Source organism: Dermacentor andersoni, chromosome 4, assembly GCF_023375885.2.
Source record: "Dermacentor andersoni chromosome 4, qqDerAnde1_hic_scaffold, whole genome shotgun sequence".
Classification (NCBI taxonomy): domain Eukaryota; kingdom Metazoa; phylum Arthropoda; class Arachnida; order Ixodida; family Ixodidae; genus Dermacentor; species Dermacentor andersoni.
The window spans coordinates 52,389,906-52,414,836 of record NC_092817.1 but is presented as its reverse complement, the minus strand read 5'-3'; the positions used below and the strand labels follow the sequence as shown (position 1 = coordinate 52,414,836).

The window sequence follows — 24,931 nt, the reverse complement described above, 5'->3', positions numbered from 1 at the left end:
ACTAGACCGGAGAAGCTGGGGCATAAATTTCGAGCAGAAGTGCAGAATAGTGCCGACGACAGGCGACGCCAGTTTACGAAAAGAGAATTGTCTGGCGCGGCTGTAATAACGGACGACATACATCCAATTGCAGTATTCGCTGAAGAAGCGACCACAGGCACCAAGAGCAAACTTAAGCGAGCTCCACATCTTGTCGTTCTCTATTTCGCAAGAGGTCGCACCAGTGTCGTTGAACTGCGGCCAGTGCTGTCACTCCACTACCCAAGACACCTCAGCGTCCATCTAGCGCACTTTCATCATGCTTCTTGCCTCTTTATCGCATTAACCACTGCCACTAAATATGCACTAACCCAACTACCGCTGCCGCTATGACTCAACAAACGAGAGAATAGCAAAAAATGGCGGAGTTGCATCGCTGTTGTAACCCAGTGTATAAATTCTACTTTGTTCATACAAAGGTCTATTTCACTTCTGGACATCAACTACTAAACCTTACGTTGGTGCTGCGCACTTTCTCAAGAGTCCATATCTCTTTGAAAAGATTTTCACTATCTGCTTGTTCGTTTTCTTTGTTTGTATGTTTATTTTGTTTGATTCTTTGTTTGTTTGTTTTTAAAGCAAATGACAGACGACGGACAGACGTACTCTTAGGACAATTCACTGTGAAACCGTAGTTTCACAGTGTTATTAAGTAAAATGATGCACGGTCTGTTCATCATCGGCTACAAAGTGCTGTAAATGATTTATTACATAGGCTTAAAGCTGTGATTCACACATTAGTCCAAATATTCCAACCACAACGATGCGCGTTGGAGGTTCTTGAGCTGTAGGGGACTTCACAGAAATGTTAAAAAGGGATTAAGTCGAAATGTTCAATCTCGTATATTCAACGCGCGGTGTGCATTGCTTAAATTGGCTTAATTCACAGTGCGTACAGATCAAAGAATACATATGAATCAATATATCACAAGTGTAACTGAGTGAGTTGGTGACTGATTATTTGAAAAGAACTTCCCTGAAGAAATGAAGCAGCTCAGCGACCTGTGAAAGGATATATTGCTAATTTTTATTTTCTAGCTCTATTTGTGGCAGTACATTTGACATGGTCATGTATTGGCGAGAAGCTGCTGCCGCTTTCAACACCGCTAACGTATTGAGAGACACCATTGGGATGGCGGCCATAACTGAAGACCAAGAAAGCCTTCCAACTGTGCCCCCCACGCCTTGTCATTAGGCCCACAACGGGGGAATAGAACAAGCGTGGCGGTGCGCTCTGTGATTTTGCTTTGACCCCTATTCTGACAGCTTTTATTTTTATATTTTATTATCTGCATTTCGGGAAATCAAAATACTTCCTTTTCTTTTCTTTTTATACGTCCATAGGCAAGGGATCTTTACGAAGCACGTTCACAAGCCGGCTGTCCAGTCTCAAGGAAGAGAGAGCAACCAACGATTTCAATGAAGTCGCTGGCCAAAATCACGGTAAAAAGAAGTGCGCTTAAGAAACCATGGCGCTAACAACATCGAACTAACCCCTTTTTAATACAAAGTATTTCGTAGTTAAATATTAACCCTCAATGCTATAACCTCGAACTACGAAGAAGTAGCAAAAATTGGCGGAGCGCTACTGTTAAATGTAGTATGAGAAAAAAAAAAAGAGAACACAGAGATGAACTGAAAGAGGTTGTTCAAGTTCTTTTTTTTCTTTTGTGTACGAGAAGCTTTCAGTGCAGTTTCAGCTTAACACAACACCGTGGCAGCTTGGGCTCGTCGGTACATATTCCACAGGGGAACAGCGCGAAAATACGAAGGAGAAAAAGGGAAACACACACCCGCACTAGTGTATGTTCCCTTTCTTGTTCTTCGTCTTTTCGCGCTGTTTCCCTGCAGAGTTCAAGTTAACGCTTACTAGCCGTTGAAGCCGTGCATGTTGTAGTTGGCTGTAAATCCTTCGAACTGGCGTCTTCAAAGTGCTTCACTTGCGAGTGAATTCTAGAGGCGCCACAAGTTTACAAAGGAGCTTGCGAACGAATTCTGTGAAGGGGTGCTACCAGTATTTATATTGCTCGCAAGAAAGAAACGCAAAAAATGTTGGAAAGGAACTGCTACAGAACAAAGGAGTGTGTCCTCAGTCGTCACCACCGTGTTAAGTCGGGCGGAAGTTGATCAGCAGCGGTAGATTCAATGTCTTCACCCTCATAACAAAAAAAAAAAAAAATAAGCACTTGTCATTTGTTACCCAGCGTATACTCTGTGCATAACACCCTCTTGTGTCCCTTTGCGCGCAATTAGCAAAATTATTTTCTATCAACTCACTCTGCATGCTCACCTTGAAGCAACTTCATATTCTTAACCTTCCGCGTAGTATTTAAGCAGGGGATTTCGACACTTGAATGACTGATTGATGGATAAGAATACGTATTCACGAAAACTCTCCTGTGTAACAGCGTTTCCACATTGGCCGGCGTTCGGCCGCCAGCCACTCACGAGGGCGATCGGCCTGATGGCGGTGACGAGCTGGGTCCCTCTCTGTTCTTCTGAGTCCAATTGACCGCAACCGACAACGTCCTTTATGGAGGCCACAGCGACTTCCGTATATAGCTCTTGCGGTAAAGCAGTCTGACTCTCCCAGCTGTGTTGGGGCAGGGAGTGTGCGATGTTTGAACAATTTAGAATGTGTGGAGGTGAGAGTATCCCTGCTCATTCGCAGTAAGTATGCATTGGGCTGGGGTATTTCCTGCATATGTAGAGACACGCAGTATAATCAACTGTCTGTTCTCGGCGTAGTGTTTGATATCGTCGTTGGTTCGTGGATGTGTCGGCGCCTAACGTGTTAGTGCTGCATCTCCTATAGCTTGGGATTGTTTCGTAATAGTGTTCTGTTCTTCTTGGATCCTTTCAGCTGAGTGCGGAATGTTCGACTGGGATACTTTGCGTCGAGCCACTTCACCTCAGTGTTGCTCGTTGCCCTCTGTTCCATCGTCACTTGATACCTACTTCAAAGGAACCTTTACGAACCGCTTATCGTGTCGGCCTCAGGTTGCACAAACACCCTGGAATTGAGAATATCACCACGGTGATGGCCTATAGGGGACAGTATGCGTAAGAGAAGCTTTCTGAATATGGTGTAGCAGTCTTGCTTGTTCTTCAGCGTTAGTAACAGTCAGATCTGCCACCTCGCACCAGGTCCTTGAGGCACGTTTTTTCACAAAGCGCTAAAGCTGACAGCGCAAGAGTAGTGTAAGTTGCTTGGCCCGACGGAAAAAATCCCTTTACACAACGTCGTTGACCATAGCAGAGACAGGGATGGCTTCAAGAAATCGCATGTGGGAGCTCTAAACGCTAAGCAATATCTTTTATATAACACTACCAGGCTGCTCAACAACGGGAAAACAAGTCATGTTATTGGTTTTCTTTTTTACTTTCCTTATTTTCAAAGTTGATGGCAGGCCGTGAAGAAGGTACGCGAACGAAGGCTCAAAATATCGCGAAGTTCAACCCACCTTTCAATTCCGGGTAAACAATCGTGGAGTACAATATCGGGGGATTTAGGTAGCAATATCCAGGCTACGAGAAGCACAAGCGAAGAGCGCAAAGGGTGGATTACCGAACTTCACATAGGCAGAGTAACCTTGCAATACACGGTTTGTAGAAATATTCAGTTCGACTCCGTACTGCAGCTTGGAGCACTCGCTAGAAAGCCGCGTGCTTTCCTCAAAGAACCTTGGCAGGCACATCGATATGTTGCGTAACGCCGTTGCCCGCACTTATGAATCGTTTCTCTTAGTGGACAGTGAGTTTGCTTGTGTTTCGTCCAGCGGCTCCCAAATTGGGGAATTCTCCACAAGTGCGTCGGAGTTTTTACCTATAACAATAATGCTCGCAGAGACCCGATGATAAGGCGCGTGACAACAAATTAGGCCATGTAAAATACGTATGGTAGATGTGTCTAAAAAATGTAATGAAATGAAAGCGAAATCGGCTTCCAAACATATAACTTATCTTTTTCTGTAGTGTTCTGTTTGCTCTCCTGTGAGCCTCGAGCTTTTCTTTTCCTTTCTTTCTTTCTTTCTTTCTTTCTTTTTTTTTACAGCGAGGCTATTAGCCTCTAGTTGGTCGGCATTTCTCGTGGCATGGCCGCACGAAAACAAGGGAAGAAAAAGAAGAAACTTTATTCAAACTGCAGCTGGCAAGCTTTGTGTTGGGGTTTCTGCGCAACATAATTAGGTTTTCGCGTATACCCGATGCTATCATGATTGTAGGTTGTGTGCACGGTGTACGAACACCGTGGTTGTGTGTAGGTCGTACTTTACGAACTTTCTGACACATTTTACTTTGAGAAATTAGCTCAATAAGGCACTTCGGCCAAGCGGAGGCTCCAAAAACAAACGGCACCTGGAAGGTTTTGTGTTTGAGTTTCCGCGTAACAAAATTATGTTATATCGTTTACCCGAACCACAATCCGAAGTTACCATCTGCAGCTTGCGTGTAAGTCATACTTTACGCATTTTCGGGCGGAATTTCCTACTGAACATGCATTTAGTTCAATAATGCACTTGCGCTTGGCGGACGGCCTAGAATAATGAGGATGCATGCCGCACTTCTGCACACGTGTGTGGTCGCGTGACGTACGTCGCTTGTGGTGGCGATGCTTGCGTAACGTCGGCAACAGCTTTGCTCGCTGTACACACTTTTACAAGGCGGGATAGAGGCGAATTCCCTTTCTTTTCTTTTCCTTTTTTTTCTTTTTGTTCTTCTTTTGCTTTACACTACTCTTGAATATGCCGCTCAGTAAGGGTGGTAGAGTTATTGCAGCACAAGGATATGCACTTGGTACCCTTATGCCGGTGTCACAGTGGTACTTCCGATGACGATCAAGACATGTCGGAATTTATTTTGTTTCTGTACCGCGGTCGGCTCCCTTCCGCGAGCTTGCTCAAAGGAGCCAAGCGCGATGAAAAAATTCCATCCCGACTCGTTTCGATCGCGATCAAAAAGTGCCCTTGTGACGCCCATATTACATTCAGCGTCTTCCCTTTCGTAGCCCGCTGTGGCGGCGTAGTTGTTTGGTTGTTGTGCCGCGGGATCGGACCCCATCCACGGTAGCCGCATTTCGATGGTAGCGAAATGCAAAAACACCCGTGCGCCGAGCAGTAGGTGCCCTTTAAAGGACCACACGTGGTCAAAGTTAATCCGAAATCGCCCGCTACGGTGTGTCTCGTCATACCGTGGCCAGCCAGCCATCGTTCACTTCGGGCACGACACCAATTCAAGCATGCGTTTCTCAGGAATGCCCATATTTAAGGTTAGTTACCTTGAGCGTGTTCCTTCTGCTAAGACTAGTATTTATTGTATTATAGCCGTGTCGTGCCCGACAGAGTGGACTGACGCGTTTAGACGGTCGGTCGCATTGTTATTAAAAATGTGTTTTTCTTTGTTTGAGCTCTTACTTGTGCTCGCGGGCGACGTTGAACAACATCCCGGTCTCATGTACAAGGCTGAAGCAGATGCCTTTGCTGCCGCCTTGGAAAGGATCAATAAGCTGGAGGACATCGTCAAAGTAATGCTGGCCGATATTAAAGATTCCCCAAGAGTGGCAGGCAGTTGCATTGCAAACCGCACGCAAGCGTGAAGCTAATGAAAAGGCTCTGCGTGATGACACTCGAAAGAAGAACGCACAGCCACTGGGAAAGAAATTAAATTGCTAAAAACAAAGATAACGAAGTTAGAAACAGCTGTCCCGTCTCAACCTGCTGCCGTCTTTGAATTGTGTATTGAAACATTGCGGGACGTATCTAATCGGCTGAATGAAATAACTTCTAGATGCGACGATGCAGAAAACCGAATGAGGCAATCTAGCCTGCTCTTCTTTTGATTAGAAGATGAAGTTAAATAAGGCTGGTCTGCTTCAGAACAAAAGGTTGTGAAATTCTGCTCCGAAAAATTGGCATCGAAATGTCGACTGCTCAGTTTGAAAGGGTCCATAGGATAGGTAAGTATTCGGAAGACAAGAAAAGGCCTGTTATAGCTAAAATGACTTTCTTTAAAGACAAAGGGAGCATTCTGTCTTCTGCACGAAAACTTCAAGGGTCTGTCTTCCCTATCCGCGAAGATTTTTCACCAACTACTCGAGAAGCAAGAAGGCAGTTGATTACGTTTGCAAAGGGAAAAACTAGGCTATTTAGCCTTTCACTTGACCGATTGCGCATTGAAGGTGCAAATTATGTTTTTGACGGCGCCAGTAAAGCTGCAGTCCTTTGTAGCAGATAGCTACAAACCACGCCGCGCAATCCGATCGGTCGAACGTTTGAGTGACCTTTAACCGCGCCGTCATTATAGCGTATCGTGATAGCGTATCGGGTGGCGTAGTCAGTCGCGATGGCTGCCCATTTGTTCCCAGAGGATGACGTGGGAGAGGGACCGAGCCGGTCTAATCCAACACGAAAGAACGGTTCTACAGGGACGGTGATCGGCTGGAGATGACCGGCAGGTAGCACCTGAGGTGTTTTCCGACGCTGGCAGGGATCACAGGCAGCAACATGGCGTCGAACGGAGCGAGCGAGACCAGGCCAATAGAAGCGGCGGCGGACGCGGTCGTACGTGCGGGTTACCCCAAGATGTCCTGCAGTGGGTGCGTCATGCATCTCAAAGAGCACAGTCTGTCGTAGCTGTTTTGGCACGACAAGAAGAAGATCAGAGCCGTCAGGGAGGAAGTTCCTTCGATACAGAATGCCGTCCTGGAGGACATATCGGCGAACGGATGCGTCGGTAGGTGTTGAGCGCAGACGCTCGATAAGTGCTCGCAGCGATAGGTCTCGGTACTGCTCATCGGCGATGTTAGCGAAGGCAGACACAGAGAAAATGCCGTTGGCGCTACTACTGTCGGCGTCGTCAGGCTCGTCGACCGGGTAGCGAGACAGGCAGTCAGCGTCCTTGTGTAGACGGCCAGATTTATAGGTGACAGTATACGAATATTCTTGGAGGCTTAAGGCCCAGCGACCAAGTCTTCCTGTAGGATCTTTCAGTGAGCATAACCAGCAAAGCGCGTGATGGTCTGTGACAACGGAAAAGGGTCGGCCATATAAGTATGGGCGGAACTTCGCAACCGCCCAAACTAGGGCCAGACACTCACGCTCAGTGATGGAATAGTTGCGCTCCGCGGGTGAGAGGAGCCTGCTGGCGTAAGCGATAACACGGTCGTGGCCATGCTGGCGTTGTGCCAGTACTGCGCCAATTCCGTGACCGCTGGCATCAGTACGGACTTCAGTAGGCGCAGAAGGATCGAAATGGGCCAGAACGGGAGGCGTTGTGAGAATGTCGATTAGATGTGAGAATGCTGAGGCCTCGTTATCGCCCCACTGGAAAGGGGTGTCTTTTTTCAAAAGCTCGGTTAGTGGTCGTGCTATGGCGGCGAAATTTCTCACGAAACGGCGGAAGTACGAACAAAGGCCGATGAAGCTGCGCACATCCTTGACACACTTCGGAACAGGGAAGTGCGCAACAGCATGAATCTTGCCTGGGTCCGGTTGCACTCCGTTCGCGTCAACGAGATGTCCAAGGACGGTAATCTGGTGACGGCAGAATTGACACTTCGATGCGTTGAGTTGCAGACCGGCTCGCCGAAAAACGTCCAGCACTGCTGAGAGGCGCTCGAGGTGCGTAGCGAATGTTGGGGAGAATACTATAACGTCGTCCAAGTAGCACAGGCACGTGGACCATTTGAAACCGTGAAGAAGGGAGTCCATCATGCGTTCAAGAGTGGCAGGAGCGTTACATAGGCCGAACGGCATCACTTTGAGTTGATAAAGACCGTCGGGTGTTACAAAGGCAGTCTTCTCGCGGTCGAGATCATCCACGGCAATCTGCCAATAGCCGGAGCGAAGGTCAATAGAGGAGAAATAGCGAGCACCGTGGAGGCAGTCAAGGGCGTCATCAATCCGAGGTAGGGGATACACGTCCTTTTTGGTAACCCTGTTAAGGTGCCGATAATCCACGCAAAAGCGCCATGAGCCATCCTTCTTTTTGACCAGTACAACAGGTGACGCCCATGGACTATATGATGGTTCAATAATGTTCTTGGCAAGCATTTTGCAAACTTCTGCGTGAATAACTTGACGCTCAGCTGGTGACACTCGATACGGGCGGCGATGAATAGGAGGGGCATCGCCGGTATTAATGCGATGTTTGACAGCTGTAGTTTGGGCCAAAGGACGATCGTTAAAGTCAAAAATATCGTGGTAGGAAAACAGAACGCGGTAGAGTTCACGAGCGTGCTCGGACGGCAAATCGGGCGCAATCATTTTCTGTAAGTCAGCGATGGTACAATTTGCCGACTGCGATGGTAGAGGAGCATCGGATGAAGTGTCGTCTACTGCAATGGATGCTACTGAGTGAACCGCGAATGAGCAAAGCTGGGCCAGAGACATCCCGCGTGGCAGCACTTGTGTCGTCAAGCCAAAGTTGACCACTGGCAGGCAGACGCAATTCGCCGTAATAGATAAAACTGTATGAGGTACTGTGATCTCGTGTGTAAGGAGGACGTCTTGCATAGGAGCCGCGATGTAGTGACCGTCGGGGACTGGTGGGGAAGACACTAGGTCAACGTAGGTCAGTGCCGAAGGTGGCAAGCGAACGAAGTCGACGGAACTGAGGCGACTGGGGTGTGGTTCAGCAGGATCCAGAAGAGGCAGGTCAAGGCGGAGAGTACTGGCGGAACAATCGATGAGAGCAGAATGTGCGGAGAGGAAGTCTAAGCCGAGGATGATGTCATGGGGACAGTGGGCGATGACTGTGAATAGCACGATTGTTGAGCGATCGGCGAAGGAGACTCGGGCGGTACACATACCAATTACTGGGGTTGTTCCGCCATCGGCGACACGGACAACAGGCGTCGTGGCGGGCGTGATAATTTTCTTGAGCCGGTTACTAAGGCCAGCGCTCATTACGGACAAATGCGCCCCAGTGTCTATGAGTGCAGACACAGAAACACCGTCGACTTGCACGTCAAGAAGGTTCAGATGAGTGGACAACGTCAGTAGAGGATTTGGCGGCGTAGGGAGCAATGCAGCGTCACCTCGAGGCGCTGCATCGTCTAGTTTTCCGGCTGGGAGCGGCGTCCGAAGGGAGTCGGCGAATAGGAGCGGCGGGGCTGGGGAGAGCGAGATTGTCGTTGTTGGGGCGAAGGCGAACGAGAATAGGAGCGGTTCGGTGCAGGAGAATCAGCGGCGGCGTTATCGGAGCGTGCGGCATAGGGACGAGAAGGGCCACCTGGGGGGCGAGAGTAGGCGGTATAAGTAGACCGGGTCGGGGAACTCCAGCGACTGCGACAGTGCCGAGAAATGTGCCCGATTCGATGGCAGTGGAAACAAATGGGCTTGTCGTCAGCAGTGCGCCATTCACATGGGTTGCGGAAACGTGGTGGGTAAGAAGGTGCGGGACGGGGCGGAATCGAAGAAGCCGGGCGGGTATCAGGACGATGGGCCGAACAGATGGTGTGAAGACCCATGTTTTCGAACTCTTGGTGGACAACTGGATCAGTGAGACCGTGACTGCAGATGTGTTGGTGGGACTGGAGTCGAAGGCAGCCGGATAGGCGGCCTCGATCTCACGCCGGACGATCCTGGTAACATCGGCAGTGTTGTTGGGATGAGGAGTGTCGGCACAGGAAGATGTCGCTGGGGTGTTGGGCAGACGGGCAAACTGCTGGTCAATACGTTGGCTTTTAGCGAGTTCCAGGCGGCGGCACTCTTTTATAACAGCATCCACCGTCGCTACGTTGTTGCAAACGAGCAAGTTGAAGGCGTCATCGGCAATGCCTTTGAGTATGTGGGCAACCTTGTCTGACTCAGTCATGTGGGTGTCAACTTTGTGGCACAGAGCCAAGACGTCCTGGATGTACGTGACATAGGGCTCTGTTGAGGTTTGCACACGGCCGGAAAGCGCCTTCTGCGCGGCAAGTTGGTGACCGTAGGGGTTGCCGAACAAGTCCCGAAGCTGTGTCTTAAGCGAATCCCAACTGGTGAGCTCATCTTCGTGCGTGCGATACCAAACTCTAGGTGTGCCACCGAGGTAAAAGACTACGTTGGCGAGCATAATAGTAGGGTCCCACCGGTTATTGCGGCTGACGTGTTCATACAAGCTGATCCAGTCATGGACATCTTCCCCATCTTTGCCCGAGAATACGCCAGGATCACGGGGAGCGGGGAGAGTGATGTAGGTCGTCGAAGTGGCAGCAGGTGTCGGAGCCGGGGGAGTCCGGTTGTCGTCGCCGGGAGCCATGAAGGAAGGCTCGACGTACCGTCCACTGCGAAGCTCCGTGACGAGGTACAGGGAACGTCCACCTCCACCAGATATGTTACGTAGGAAGACGCAGACGAAAAGCTATGTACAAGTATATTTACAAGAAACTACGCTGCGCTTGGCCAAGAGGCAACAGCCCGCGCTAGCTTCTCATCGTCGTCGTCGTCTTCGCACTGCTCGCCTTTTCGTGATCGCACATATTGTTCCGTAGCACTATCATTCACAAATATTAGAAGCCGGTTACCCAAGCGCGGCCATGTTGCCTCGTTTCTTGACGACTGCAATTCTGATATCGTTGTTCTCACTGAAACGTGGCTACATCCCGGAATAACCGATAATGAAATCGTCCCTCGCGACAATTCTTTGAACATATACAGGTGCGACCGCGTTGGAAAAAGAGGTGGTGGCGTATTCTTGGGCGTCAAAAGCACTGTTACATCACATGTCATTAATACCGATTCGTGTATTGAAATCATATGGGCGGAATGCCTACTCCGTCACCATAAAGCTTTAATTGGAGGCTGCTATCGCCCTCCCGATTCGAATCAGTGCTTTCTCGTTGAACTGCGTAGTAGCATTAGAAAAGCAACGAACATCTGCCTGGCTGCTATTACTTATCTCCTTGGAGATAAGTAATAGTAATAATAATAGATAAGTAATAATAAGTAATTTTTCAACGACAGATCGGAATACACTACCATCATCCTTTCGGTTGTCAACTCAATTCATTTCTTTAACGTTAGGTTATAATTTATTCCAAATGGTTACCCAACCCAACCGTGGCAATAAAATCTTAGACTTAGTTCTTACTAGCGCCCCTGAAAGATTTGGTGATGTGACTTACTTAGAAGGCTTTAGTCACCATAAGTTACTTCAACTTACTCTTAATGTCCCCTTGCAGTCTACAAGCGTCACCAAGAAAACTTTCCGTGGCTATAACAAAGGCGACTACCACAAAATAAACGAGGAACTTGAAACGTTTCTTTTGCACACTTTATTACCTGTTCTTCTGCTCAGTCAGTTAACGAAAACTGACTTCTTTTCAAGGAAGAGCTCTGCGCATTAATAGAAAAGTATATTCCGCTAATCAAAATATCAGGTGATAAAACTAACCCATGGTTCACCCACTACCTTCGAAGGCTAAGGAATAAAAAGAAACGGTTATACACGAATGCAAAACACACTGGCTCGCCCACGGCTTGGGAAAGATATATGCTATATTTGAAACCTTACTGCTCAGCTTTAACTGAGGTTAAATATAAATGCTATTCCCACGATCTGGCCTCCCTTAAGTCCAACCCCCAAAAGGTTTGGCAGGCAATATCACCTGATCACGGTTCGTACCATATTTCGTTAGATGGTGAAGATGAAGTTCCACTTCCTGATAATGAATGCCCCGCGGTCTTTAACACGTTTTTTCATCGATATTCATAAATGAGGACTTTTCACTCATTCCTGAAGTCATTGATTTCGACTGCTAGTACATCGGTCCCATCGATATTGCTGTAGATGGTGTCGCATGCCTTATTAATAACCTTAAGCACTTCATGCGTCGATAATATTAACTCTAATGTTTTAAAATATACAACCTCCATATCAAGCAAAATTTTGTGCCATATTTTTCGCCAGTCATTATCATCCGGCCAGCTCCCTTCTGATTGGAAAATTGCTTAAGTGGTACATGTGTATAAAAGTGGCAGCAAAAATCCCCCTGAAAACTACCGTCCAATTTTATTAACGTGCATATGTTGCAAATTGCTCGAGCATATTCTATAGCGTCTCATATTTATCAACTTCTTGAATCGAATAATTTTTTTCTTTGCTAACCAGCACGGCTTCAGGTAAGGTTTATCGTGCGAGACACAGTTATTAGAGTTCGCTACTGGCGTACATACTAACGTGGGCAATAACCTTCGAATAGATTGTATCTTTCTCGACTTTACTAAGGCTTTCGACCGTGTGGCTCACTGCCGTTTAATTTCCAAAGTAACTGTTGTCAAATTAAACTGTTTAACGCCATCTTGGATCCGTAACTTTCTAGCTAGTCGTCAGCAATTTACCGTTGTGAACAATTTTACATCACCCCTCACCTACGTAACTTCCGGTGTACCGCAGGGCAGTGTATTAGGACCATCGCTTTTTCTAATCTACATCAACGATCTGCCCAACAACATCTCTTCTTGCGCGCGAATTTTTGCCCATGACTGTATAATATACCGACCAATTACCAGCTTTGAGTACCATCTTATTATTCAAGGTGATCTTCAACGCATCAGCGACTGGTGCAACACCTGGCAAATGACATTTAATTCATAAAACTTAAACAAAACGACTTTCACACGCAAACACTTTATATCAAGTTTTTCTTACGTTATAAATACGGATGCAGTAATGGAAGCCTCACTGTACAAATATCTAGGCGTTCTCGCATCATACCTTTCCTGGGCCTCTCATATAACAACCATATGCGTCAATGCTTCAAAAACGCTAGGATGCATTCGTCGGAACCTACGTAAATCCCCGTCTAACATCCGCAGATTGACGTTCCTGACTTTCGTCCGTCCGCGGCTTGAGATGCCGTCCCCGATATGGTCTCCTCATCATTAATATTTAATCTGCATGCTAGAAGCATCGAAAACCGAGCTAGTCGATTCATCTCCCGCAATTACGATAGACAGTCAAGCATAACTCGAATCAAACTTGATCTTTCACTTCCTGCACTAAGTAGTCGTCGTAACGTGGCATTGCTTCGTTGCTCCATAAATATGTTCATCAAATGAAGTCATCGTCTTTGCTGCTGGAACGTGCAAGCTGTATATCACGACGACTGAATAATGAGTTAAGTTTCATCCGCACCTACGGAAACACTGATGCATTTAATCAGTCAGCTTTGCCACGAGCTATTCGCTTGTGGAATTCTCTTCCTGAAAGCACTGTGAAGCATACGGATAGAGATAAATTTAGGCAACTCCTGGACATGCAGTTTCTGTCATAAAAAAGTGTCATACTTTATGCCACATTTTGTATACCTATGTAACGTCACGGTGTTCTTTCTTTCCTCTTTCATGCCTTAAACTACACTTCTTTAACATGTGCGCGAACAATCTGCGTAATAAAATCTATCAGATGTTTAGTATACCCCTCAATGTAATTTCTGTTTATCTCAGTATTGTTAGTATTGTTTCTTTTTTCTGCTTTACATGCTTTGAACTACACTTTTTTACACGATATTTTAATATGTGTGCGAGCAACGTGCGCGATAAAATTTATCTGATCTTTGTTTACTACCACAGCTCTGCATTTTTAACCCTGTTTTAAAGCGATTATTTCTACTCATCTTTGCGGTATTCTCGTGTACAACTTTCTTACTGTGATGCCCCCCTTACTCAATGCTCCTCGTGGAGCCTGTAAGGTATATTGAAATGATAAATAAATTAATTAATTAATTAATTAATTAATTAATTAATTAATTAATTAATTAATTAATTAATTAATTAATTAATTAAATAATTAATATTTTGCCGTGTTTTAAGAAATAAAACTAACGTGGGAACGATAAAACATTGTAATAAAGCGTATCCACACCCACCGAGCAAACAAAACAGAATTTAGCACAAATTGAAGTAAAAAGAAATAAGTCCACACGCCGCTTATGGACATCCCATTGGTCTCCACACCAGTACTACCTAATTGAAGCGTTGGAAATCATTTAGAATAGGGCAAGTCGTTTCATTACTCATGACTACAGCGCCCGGTCTGGCGTAACGCAGATCAAAGCCGAACTATCGTTGCAGTCGTTGAGTACTCGCCGTGAGATCGCATTGCTGTCATTATTCGAGAAATTCATTCACTCTGACGGATTATCCCTACTATGCTTGAAACACCACGTCTTCACATCGCGCAGATTGCGCAATAATTTCAGCTATGTCCGCGTATATGGAGCGAAGCAAGCATTTAACTTCTCACCACTGCCTCGCGCTATCCGTCTCTGGAACTGCCTTCCGGATAGCATTGCTTCGCTCAGAAATCGTGATGCCCTTTGCAGTAATATAGTCAAACATTTTTCTCCACACTGTGCGTAGGGTTGAGTTGTACACGGGTACTTATCAATCCTATTACGTTTACGTTTCCAAAGTATTGGCACGCGTTATCCCATATGCTTGTTTTCTGTTTCCTTTTTTAACATTATGTTGTGTATGACGCATCAACGCAAAATATTTTGCTGCTTTTATGTAATAGTTCTTGCTCTTTTTATGCAATGCTTATCTGTTTATTCCTTCTTTTTCTTTTCTGTTTTTACATCTTTCTGTACATATGTCAAAAGCTCCCCATACGTGGCCCGATCCCGGAGATAATGCAATGCCGGGCCGAGCCGCGGCGGAGGTGAAGCAGCCGTTAAGCACTCTCCATACGTGGGCCGATCCCGAAGAGAGTGCAATGAAGGGCCTACCCGCAGTGCAGGTGAAGCAGCCGTTAAGCACTCCCCATACGTGGGCCGATACCGAAGATAGTTCAATGCCGGGCCAACCTATGGCGGAGGTGAAGCAGGCGTTAGGCACTCCCCATACGTGGGCCGATCTCGAAGATAGTGTAATGCCAGTACGACCTACGGCGAAGGTGAAGCAGGCGTTAAGTACTCCCCATACGTGGGCCGATCCCGAAGATAGGGCAATGCTGGGTCGACCTACGGCAGAGATGAAGCAGGCGTTAAGCACTCCCCATACGTGGGCCCATCCCGAAGATGGTGCAATGCCGGGCCAACCCGCGGCGGAGGTGAAGCAATTGTTAAGCGCACCCGCCGTGGTTGCTCAGTGGCTATGGTGTTAGGCTGCTGAGCACGAGGTCGCGGGATCGAATCCCGGCCGCGGCGGCCGCATTTCGATGGGGGCGAAATGCGAAAACACCCGTGTACTTAGATTTAGGTGCACGTTAAAAAACCCCAGGTGGTCGGAATTTCCGGAGTCCTCCACTACGGCGTGCCTCATAATCAGAAAGTGGTTTTGGCACGTAAAACCCCATAATTTTTTTTAATTGTTAAGCGCTCCCCATACGTGCGCTGACCCCGAAGATAGTGCAATGCTTTGCCGACCCGCGGCGGTAGTGAAGCAGCGTTAAGCACTCGCCATACGTGGGCCGATCCCTAAGATAGTGCAATGCTGGGCCGATCTACAGCGGAGGTGAAGCAGGCGTTAAGCACTCCCCATACGTGGGCCGATACCGAAGATAGTGGAATGCTGGGTTGACCTACGGCGGAGGTGAAGCAGGCGTTAAGCACTCCCCATACGTGTGCCGATCCCGAAGATGGTGCAATGCGGGGCCGACCCGCGGCGGAGGTGAACCAAGCGTTAAGCACGCCCCATACGTGAGCCGAACCCTAAGATAGTGCAATGCTGGGCCGACCTACAGCGGAGGTGAAGCAGGCGTTAAGCACTCCCCATACGTGGGCCGATCCCGAAGATAGGGCAATGCTGGGTCGACCTACGGCAGAGGTGAAGCAGGCGTTAAGCACTCCCCATACGTGGGCCGATCCCGAAGATAGTGCAATGCTGGGCCGACCTACAGCGGAGGTGAAGCAGGCGTTAAGCACTCCTCATACGTGGACCGATGCCGAAGGTAGTGCAATGCTGAGTCAGCCCACGGCGGAGGTGAAGCAGGCGTTAAGCACTCCCCATACGTGTGCCGATCCCGAAGTTGGTGCAATGCGGGGCCGACCCGCGGCGGAGGTGAACCAAGCGTTAAGCACGCCCCGTACGTGGGCCGAACCCTAAGATAGTGCAATGCTGGGCCGACCTACAGCGGAGGTGAAGCAGGCGTTAAGCACTCCCCATACGTGGGCCGATCCCCAAGCTAGGGCAATGCTGGGTCGACCTACGGCAGAGGTGAAGCAGGCGTTAAGCACTCCCCATACGTGGACCGATCCCGAAGATAGTGCAATGCTGGGCCGACCTACAGCGGAGGTGAAGCAGGCGTTAAGCACTCCCCATACGCGGGCCGATCCCGAAGATAGGGCAATGCTGGGTCGACCTACGGCAGAGGTGAAGCAGGCGTTAAGCACTCCCCATACGTGGGCCGATCCCGAAGATAATGCAATACCGGCCCGACCCGCGGTGGAGGTCAAGCAGGCGTTAAGCACTCGCCATACGTGGGTCGTTCCCGAAGATAGTGCAACGCCGAGTCGACTCGTGGCGGAGGGTGCAGTTCGCCATTAAGGTGCCCACATACAGAGCTTCTCTGGTCATCCTTCCTCGCAGAGTGGAAGGGCACTGAGTTTTTTAGTTTGTGAGCAATTGGAGAACACGGACGCTTTCGGCAGCAATTCAGAGAGCCAAGCTGACAAAGGTGGGACGCGCAGCGCCTGATGTACGCACCGAAACGAGTTCGAGCGCGTGTAGAGCACGAGGCAGAGGAGGAGAAGGAGGTAGACACACTATAGAGCGACGGTGCAAGAATATATTAACGCGGTAGCGTTAGGGGCCCCGTGCTGCAAAAAATCGGGTGTCGGAGTTCGTTTAGAAAAAGTTTATTTCAACAAAAGATGATACGAACACTGATTTACAATGACGGCATAATTCCACCAGGACGATAACATGTGCAAAATACGATGCATTGTACACATGACACATTTTTAATGAAGTGTCCGAGTCCACATTCACTGTAACATATAACTACATAGACCCACGAAAAACCACAGTTACACATAAACTAATTGTCAGATTATACAAGATGCTGTTCAATACATACAGTGTACACAATTGTTATGTAGAATGATGATGTGACTTTGCATAGTTTTGTATCGATGCCATGAGTTGTGTATATTCAAACGGTGTCCGGCGTTGGAAGTCGCTTCGGCAGGAAGAATTTTGGACCATGCAAACCCAACTACGCAGGCCCTAGCTCCGCGTGGCACAAGGAAATAACTGAACTAATTGAATTTCTCAAAGTAAAATACGTAGAAAAATCTTAAAGTACGACTTACACACAACTTGCAGACATGATTGCGTCGGTTTGTAATTTGAATATACGAGAAAATTTAATTCTGTTACGCGAAAACTAAAAAAGAAAACAATAGACAAGCCCGTTTTGCAGCGTTTGCAACATTCATAGAACGGCCATGGCCTCCCAGATTTGCACGCGCAAATCTCAAAAGCCAGAAAGCAGCGCACCCGGTTCCTTGCAACATATCCAGAAGGCACTCGCCTCCGCCGCATCGTGTCCCACGCAAGAGACAGCGTTTTTACCTGAAATCTCGCCTTCTTGCATAGCGTTTTCCGCCAGCGCTTCCCGGTAAATATTACGGTTACATAAGCTGCACTTGTCTGGAAGCGTGAGAAGCACTTGGGGATTATTAATGCTCCACTCTTAAGGGCGAAGCTTAAGCGTCCTCCAGTCTTTTGTCGCGGTTCGGGACATTCGGCACGACTCGGCCCTGGGTCGCCGAAATAGTAAAGAAAGATACTGGCACGCTGAGGAAGAGCGCCGTGGAAGCCGAAGCACGGTCGCTCAAAACCCGCCGTGATTGCTCAGTGGCTATGGTGTTAGGCTGCTGAGCACGAGGTCGCGGGATTGAATCCCGGCCACGGTGGCCGCATTTCGGTGGGGGCGAAATGCGTAAACACCCGTGTACTTAGATTTAGGTGCACGTTAAAGAACCCCAGGTGGTCGAAATTTCCGGAGTCCTCCACTATGGCGTGCCTCATAATCAGAAAGTGGTTTTGGCACGTAAAACCCCATAATTAATTTTTTTTAACGGTCGCCCAACGCTGCTTACTGCCTATAGATGTAGACTAAGGCTGGGACCGACCTGCCGTATAGTGTGCGTGTCTCGTCGAAGGCAGCTGCGTGCGTTGCTTTGTTGCCGCTGCAGGAAGCTCGAATCTCTCACTCCGGCAGCGGTATCGAAATAGGTGCTTGTACTCGTGTTGTTTGCCCTTCCGATCGATGGCGATGATGAAGTGCATTGAACATGCGCGTACCCTACAATCGACAATGCGCAGCATTGTTTGCGTCACAAATGTCAACAAAGTCTTCCAGATGCGATCGAATGCGGTTGCATGTCGAAATTTACATATGGAGGCTAAGGGGCGTGGATGAGAGGCATTCTTTAGAGGAACACCATGTGTTACGTAAGTTACTCTCTAAAACTTCATTTGGTATTTATTTAACAGAACATAAACTTTATCGTCAGTGGAAGGAAGGATGACCAAACGCGCTCTATCGAATGTCATACCCTACCGTAGCGTTTATGACGTCAGTCTGACGTCACGGACTGGACAATATGTTCACGTGATGCGTTTGTCGGATTTTCTGTAACAGAAAAAGTAATAGAAATTACCAGACTAGGCCTTTGGTTATTTTCGAACGCAATGTAGTGCTTTCTTGTTGGCAAGTAATTAAATAGCTTTGAGAAGGCGCTGCAAATATTGTTGACGCCACGGTGAAAGGTTGGGTTAGTCTGAAAGTCTGGAACTGCTTTCAGCTGCCGTTGTAAGCGACCTTCAAATGACATTGAGCCAAAAGCCATAGCCGTTATCCGGTATAATGTTGGGGTCGGGCATGAAAGAGATGGTAGCTGGCCCACACCGTCGTCCAACTTATCGACGCTGAGGACGTTGTTGAAGGGAAGAATTGCTTCTCATCGAGAACGAGGAATATGGGATTTATTTACAGTATCTACATGCGAACGTTACAGTTCATTTGTCTAACATGACTGAAAGAGGAATGCACACTCAGCAGCCGCACGGAAAAACGGCCGTTCAATGCTACCGATTCGGAGCGTTCAAAGTCATCGTAGCCCACCCGCCTTTGAGGGGGGGGGGGGGGGGGGGGTGTTTACACACACACTTCCGCACAGGTTTCACTGACCACGCTGAGGTGAGCGGGTTCTCGTAGACACGTGTATTGCCCCGAGCAGCTAGGCGCCTCTTCATCCCAGCGTTAACTCCGCAGACAATTGCCGCCGCGGCTGTACATTGTGTGTCGTCTTCGAATGCCCGTGAGAAGGCACCGCAAAGCGTCTCCTTCCAGGAATTCCCCTTGCTTCAGTCGAACCGTGAAGGCGTTGGCGATTTCACTAACAATACTTGGTCCACCGACCGCGTTTAGTCATAGCGGCGCCGACGGGGTGTTGGGCGGCACACCGTCGTCGCTACAAAACGAGTCGACGCGGCAGGTGGGGAAGGCTTCCATGGTCGCTTCTTGGAAGCTCGCTACCCTTGCAGCTGCGCCTGGCTGGAAAAATTGTGTAGGTCGGTACCCTTGCAGGCCGTTCGTAACAGCTCCTCCATGGCCCGGAAAATCTCGACTGGCCAGTGCTGATAACCGCTGGGCCGGAAGAGAATGGCTGGTGGCAGGCTGGTGGTGGCCTTGGCTTGCAGCGACCAGCTGTGAAATGATGACACCGCCCCGAAACATCCAACAAGGACAGGCAACTGCAAAACGAACCCTACAACACAGCTCTTCGCCGAGATGACGCATCTTGGATCTCACTTTAGACCCGTTAGGCTTCAATGAAAACATAAGTGCAGAAACAAAAAATGCTGCGTTTCGCCAATTTTTGAAGCAATTTCGTGCTGACAAATTGAGCGATCATGGATGGAGACCTGTTAAATGAGAGGGGATCTTCTTGGCTTGACAAAATTAGCAATATCGACTCCAAAATTTAGGCGGGACCCTTCAATGCAGAATTAAAATTAGCCTGCACAAACCATCCGCATTGCTATGCAACTTTTCCTTCTTATATCTAACGGAGAAGTTGTACTCTTGGAGATTGGGGCCCCATCGGAGCAAGCGACCATTTTTGTGTGACATTTGATTGAGCCACGTCAGAGGACAGTGGTCGTTCTCAAAGATGAACCTCGCTCCGTACAAGTAACACGACAACTTCTTAGTTGCCCAAACTAAACAAGCATATTCCTTCTCTGAAGCGCTTTAGGTTTCCTCTCTTACAGTTTACGGCTGGCATAGAGGATAGGATGTACCTCATTATCGTCGCCGACCTGACTAAGCCACACACCCATAATCCTGTCGCTTGCGTCGTACTGAACTATGAATTCCTTTGCCTAGTCCGGTGCGCGAAGGACAGCACGAGAAACCAATAGCGTTTTCAAATTTTGGAAAGCGTTCTCTTTGTCCTTATCCCAGTGCACGCTATTCGGTGCTCCCTTTCGCAGGGCGTCCGTTAAAGGACTTGCCATTTGCGACTAATTCGGAATGTACCGTTGATAGTACCGGGTACCGCACAAGTCCCAAAAAAATGAACGAACGTCTGTTTTCGTGCGTGGCTGTGAAAATTCTCCAATCGTAGCTGTTTTCAGCTCTGCCGGCCGTCTCGTGCCCTGGCCGACAACATGGCCCAGATAAGTAACCTGCGAACAGCCAAACCTACACTTTTGCGCTTCATCGTTAAGCCTGCTTCCCTCAACCGTGAGGACACCTGCTTGATGTGCGATACGTGCAGTTCCCAGCTGCCCGAAAGAATTGCTACATCATCAAGATATGGCAAGGCCAACTCCTGCAAGTCTTTTAGGACAATATTCATTAACTTAGAGAAGCTAAACGTCGCGTTCTTCAGCCCGAAGCTGAGGGCGAGAGGGCGAAAAGTGCCTACAGGTGAGATAAATGCGGCATAGCGGCTGGCACTTTCTAAAAGCGGAACTTGCCAGTATCCCCGCACGAGATCAATAGTTGAAATGTATTTAGCAGCGCTAACTCTTTCAGTTGGTTCCTCAATGTTAGGTTTTTTTTTTTTTTGTGCCTCATTATTCGGGGCAGCCAAGCTTGGATCTTCTCACTGACAATGACGTCTCTCCTTGCATGTGCACCAGCTGTGTGCAAGGGGCCGGTGACATCCCTCGCTGACGGCGAGTCCTCCTCTTCCTGCAACATGTCCACGTACTGCGGCAGGCGCCTGGATGTCGCCAACCCCAGCGACACCGAGTCATGAGTGTCCCGTGCCGGGCGGCCTCGCTTCCGCCCGGAAATAACTTGCACTGCGGCAGGCTCATCAACAGCCGTGCTTCAAGGTGATGCGCCCGTGCGTTTTCGTTAGCATTGTGAGCAGCCGAGCATGCCATATAGCGTGCTGATTCCAGAAACGTGCTATAGAAGGCAAGGCATAAGGCATAATTAGGTGACTGGATGAGTGGTATATGCAACTCCCATCGCAAAACAGGATAGTGGCAAGTGCCAGCAACGTAGACTTTGTTTTTGTTGTTTTTGTCTGTTCTTACCCTAATGTGATGTCTTCTCTTGACTCTTGGGATGAACGCATGCGTCGTAATTAACCATAAAATTGCTTAATTCACTATATATATATATATATATATATATATATATATATATATATATATATATATATATATATATATATATATATATATATATATATATATATATATAGGGTGTTTCAGCGTACACTTTTAAATTTCTTAAAGGTTGTCTGTGGCAGATCGTTCAATTCTAGTTTATGAGCCGATCTACTCGAAGCGGCGGATGCTACTTGGACAAATAATTGAAATGCGATATCAACTAATTAACAATAATTTACTAATTAACTGTTTAGCCAAATATCTTATGACCCACATTGCGATTTACAATATCTAGCAGCGGACTTCGCAAGGCGGATCCACTTAGAACGAATTCTCAGGACGACACCAGTTTCGAGATATAAATTCCCTAACTTTGCGGAGAAATGCATTGGCGTTCTAGTTACATGTATGCTTTAGTGCAAGAAACGACATTTTGTTAACAAATGAACTTAACAATTAACTTTCATTTTTTTCAACTTTGGCTCAAGTTATGGGGGACAACCTGTATATATATATATATATATATATATATATATATATATATATATATATATATATATATATATATATATATATATATATATATATATATAGTTTAGCAAATAGTCTTGTTGTGTTTAAATTCCTAGATTTGAGCCCATGCATCCTGAATTATGGGCGATCGTTAAATAAATTAGCAGTTCTATTCATATCGATGACAACTGTACGTAATGACACTGCCTACTTGACCTGCGCTTGCAAGCTCTTCACAGTAAAAACAACAACCCTAATTTCCTCAGGGAGAATACATCCAAGACTATCATTCCTTGAGCTATGGCACGTGCTAAGGATGCTTATGCGCCGAGAGCTGCGAAGGCATATTGACCTCCATCAGCGGCTGTGGTCTCAGTTTCAATTAGTTTGCGTGGTGCGTGCTGTGGCGCTGGGGTGTGTTTTGTGTATTGTGCGTATCATTTCCTTCGTCATCATTGACGTATGGCGTAGCATACTAGGCATCCCGCGAGGTAAACCTCTTCAGGATTTATTAAATAGCTCCTATCTATCTATCTATCTATCTATCTATCTATCTATCTATCTATCTATCTATCTATCTATATATCTATCTATCTATCTATCTATCTATCTATCTATCTATCTATCTATCTGTCTATCTGTCTGTCTGTCTGTCTGTCTGTCTGTCTGTCTGTCTGTCTGTCTGTCTGTCTGTCTGTCTATCTATCTATCTATCTATCTATCTATCTATCTATCTATCTATCTATCTATCTATCTATCTATCTATCTCTCTATCTATCTCTATCTATCTATCTATCTATCTATCTATCTATCTATCTATCTATCTATCTATCTATCTATCTATCTATCTATCTATCTATCTATCTATCTATCTCCTGTAATCTTATTGATTCGATCCTGGTAATAATAACACTGCTTTTATCATATGGTGCCTTTTTTATTAGACCTTGTTCCTTTTTATCGCTAATAACTTTTCTCATAGACGCAGTTGTGCGCATGAAAAAGTTGATGTATTTAGTAACGTTTTCATATGGAAATAAACGCTTGTCTTGATATTTTGCGAACTTCGCAGTACACATATTGGTCTTTACCTTTCGATGATACTCATTCTCATTTCTCCTCTGTATTTTTTTTTTGTCTTTCTTTTGTCGCCAGATATTCGCCACAACGGGAAGAGTCCTCCGGTGACAGATGAGCTGTGTCGTGAGCGCGAGACTGTGGTGCGGAGATGGACACACTGCGCTGGCATCCCAGCACCTGTGCTCGCTTTTCCTCCGGCTTCTGTGTCGTGGCCGTAATCGTGTGATATTGGCGACGCTCGCAAGGACATGGCGCGCATGCCTTTCTCTGTTTTCCTGGTCATTTCTGAACGTGCCATGGTCACAAGTGTGTCGTGTCGCCTAACCGAATGCCAGCCATTCGGCAACCATTCGGGCGGCTCTTGCTCCTGTGCGTGTAAGGATCAAGTATTCGTGCGTCCCACCCGCCCTATGGGCTCTCATCTGTGTAAATAAAACCCTTTATTCATTCGTCATTACCCAATGAGTTACTTGTTCAAGTTTCTTTGGTTTACGGCATCTTTGATTGCTTGAGCAGTGGTTCTAACAGGTTAATTTTTCTTAGATACTGATTATAAGCCCAAGAACACAAGTTCAGCGTCTTCCTGTGTGGATTCTAATTCCCTATTATGTGCCTTAGTGAACTGACTTTGAAGACAAGTCAATTTGTCTGTTTTCCTTTCACTATTCTTTGCGTCCTTCATTTCCTCTCACCCTTCCCCCAGTCATCATCATCATCATCATCAACCTGGTTATGCCCACTGCAGGGCAAAGGCCTCTCCCATACTTCTCCAACTACCCCGGTCATGTACTAATTGTGGCCATGTTGTCCCTGCAAACTTCTTAATCCCATCCGCCCACCTAACTTTCTGCCGCCCTCTGCTACGCTTTCCATCCCTTGGAATGCATTCCGTAACTCTTAATGACCAGCGGTTATCTTCCCTCCTCATTACGTGTCCTGCCCATGCCCATTTCTTTTTCTTGATTTCAACTAAGATATCATTAACTCGCGTTTGTTCCCTCACCCAATCTGCTCTTTTCTTATCCCTTAACGTTACACCTATCATTCTTCTTTCCATAGCTCGTTGCGTCGTCCTCAATTTAAGTAGAACCCTTTTCGTAAGCCTCCAGCTTTCTGCCCCGTACGTGAGTACTGGTAAGACACAGCTGTTATAAACTTTTCTCTTGAAGGAGAAAGCGTTTGATTCAGTCGAAACCTCAGCGGTCATGGAGGCATTGCGGAATCAGGGTGTAGACGAGCCGTATGTAAAAATACTGAAAGATATCTATAGCGCCTCCACAGCCACCGTAGTCCTCCATAAAGAAAGCAACAAAATCGCAATAAAGAAAGGCGTCAGGCAGGGAGATACGATCTCTCCGATGCTATTCACAGCGTGTTTACAGGAGGTATTCAGAGACCTGGATTGGGAAGAATTGGGGATAGGGGTTAATGGAGAATACCTTAGTAACTTGCGATTCGCTGATGATATTGCCTTGCTTAGTAACTCAGGGGACCAACTGCAATGCATGCTCACTGACCTGGAGAGGCAAAGCCGAAGGGTGGGTCTAAAAATTAATCAGCAGAAAACTAAAGTAATGTTTAACAGTCTCGGAAGGGAACAGCAGTTTACAATAGGTAGTGAGGCACTGGAAGTGGTAAGGGAATACATCTACTTAGGACAGGTAGTGACTGCGGATCCGGATCATGAGACTGAAATAATCAGAAGAATAAGAATGGGCTGGGGTGCGTTTGGC

The 24,931-nt window shown here is 47.1% G+C and overlaps 1 protein-coding gene across 7 annotated transcripts in view; it reads left to right on the top strand.

The window, feature by feature from the left end:
* The window catches only part of LOC126537162 (cholecystokinin receptor type A-like), a 204,647-nt gene extending 180,992 nt beyond the window's left edge, over nucleotides 1-23,655 (top strand). For 4 of the 7 annotated variants that reach the window (XM_050184336.2, XM_050184335.2, XM_050184332.2 and 1 more), the window contains exons 6-8: nucleotides 1,384-1,482; nucleotides 21,123-21,320; nucleotides 23,274-23,655. In XM_050184336.2, the coding sequence (XP_050040293.1) occupies nucleotides 1,384-1,482; nucleotides 21,123-21,241 (218 nt within the window). In that variant the 3' untranslated portion in view covers nucleotides 21,242-21,320; nucleotides 23,274-23,655. Of the gene's footprint in view, nucleotides 1-1,383; nucleotides 1,483-21,122; nucleotides 21,321-23,273 lie in introns of those variants that run through there. The other 3 variants (XM_050184337.2, XM_055073757.1, XM_050184333.2) reach the window with 3 other exon arrangements.
* The last annotated feature ends 1,276 nt before the right edge of the window (nucleotides 23,656-24,931 follow it).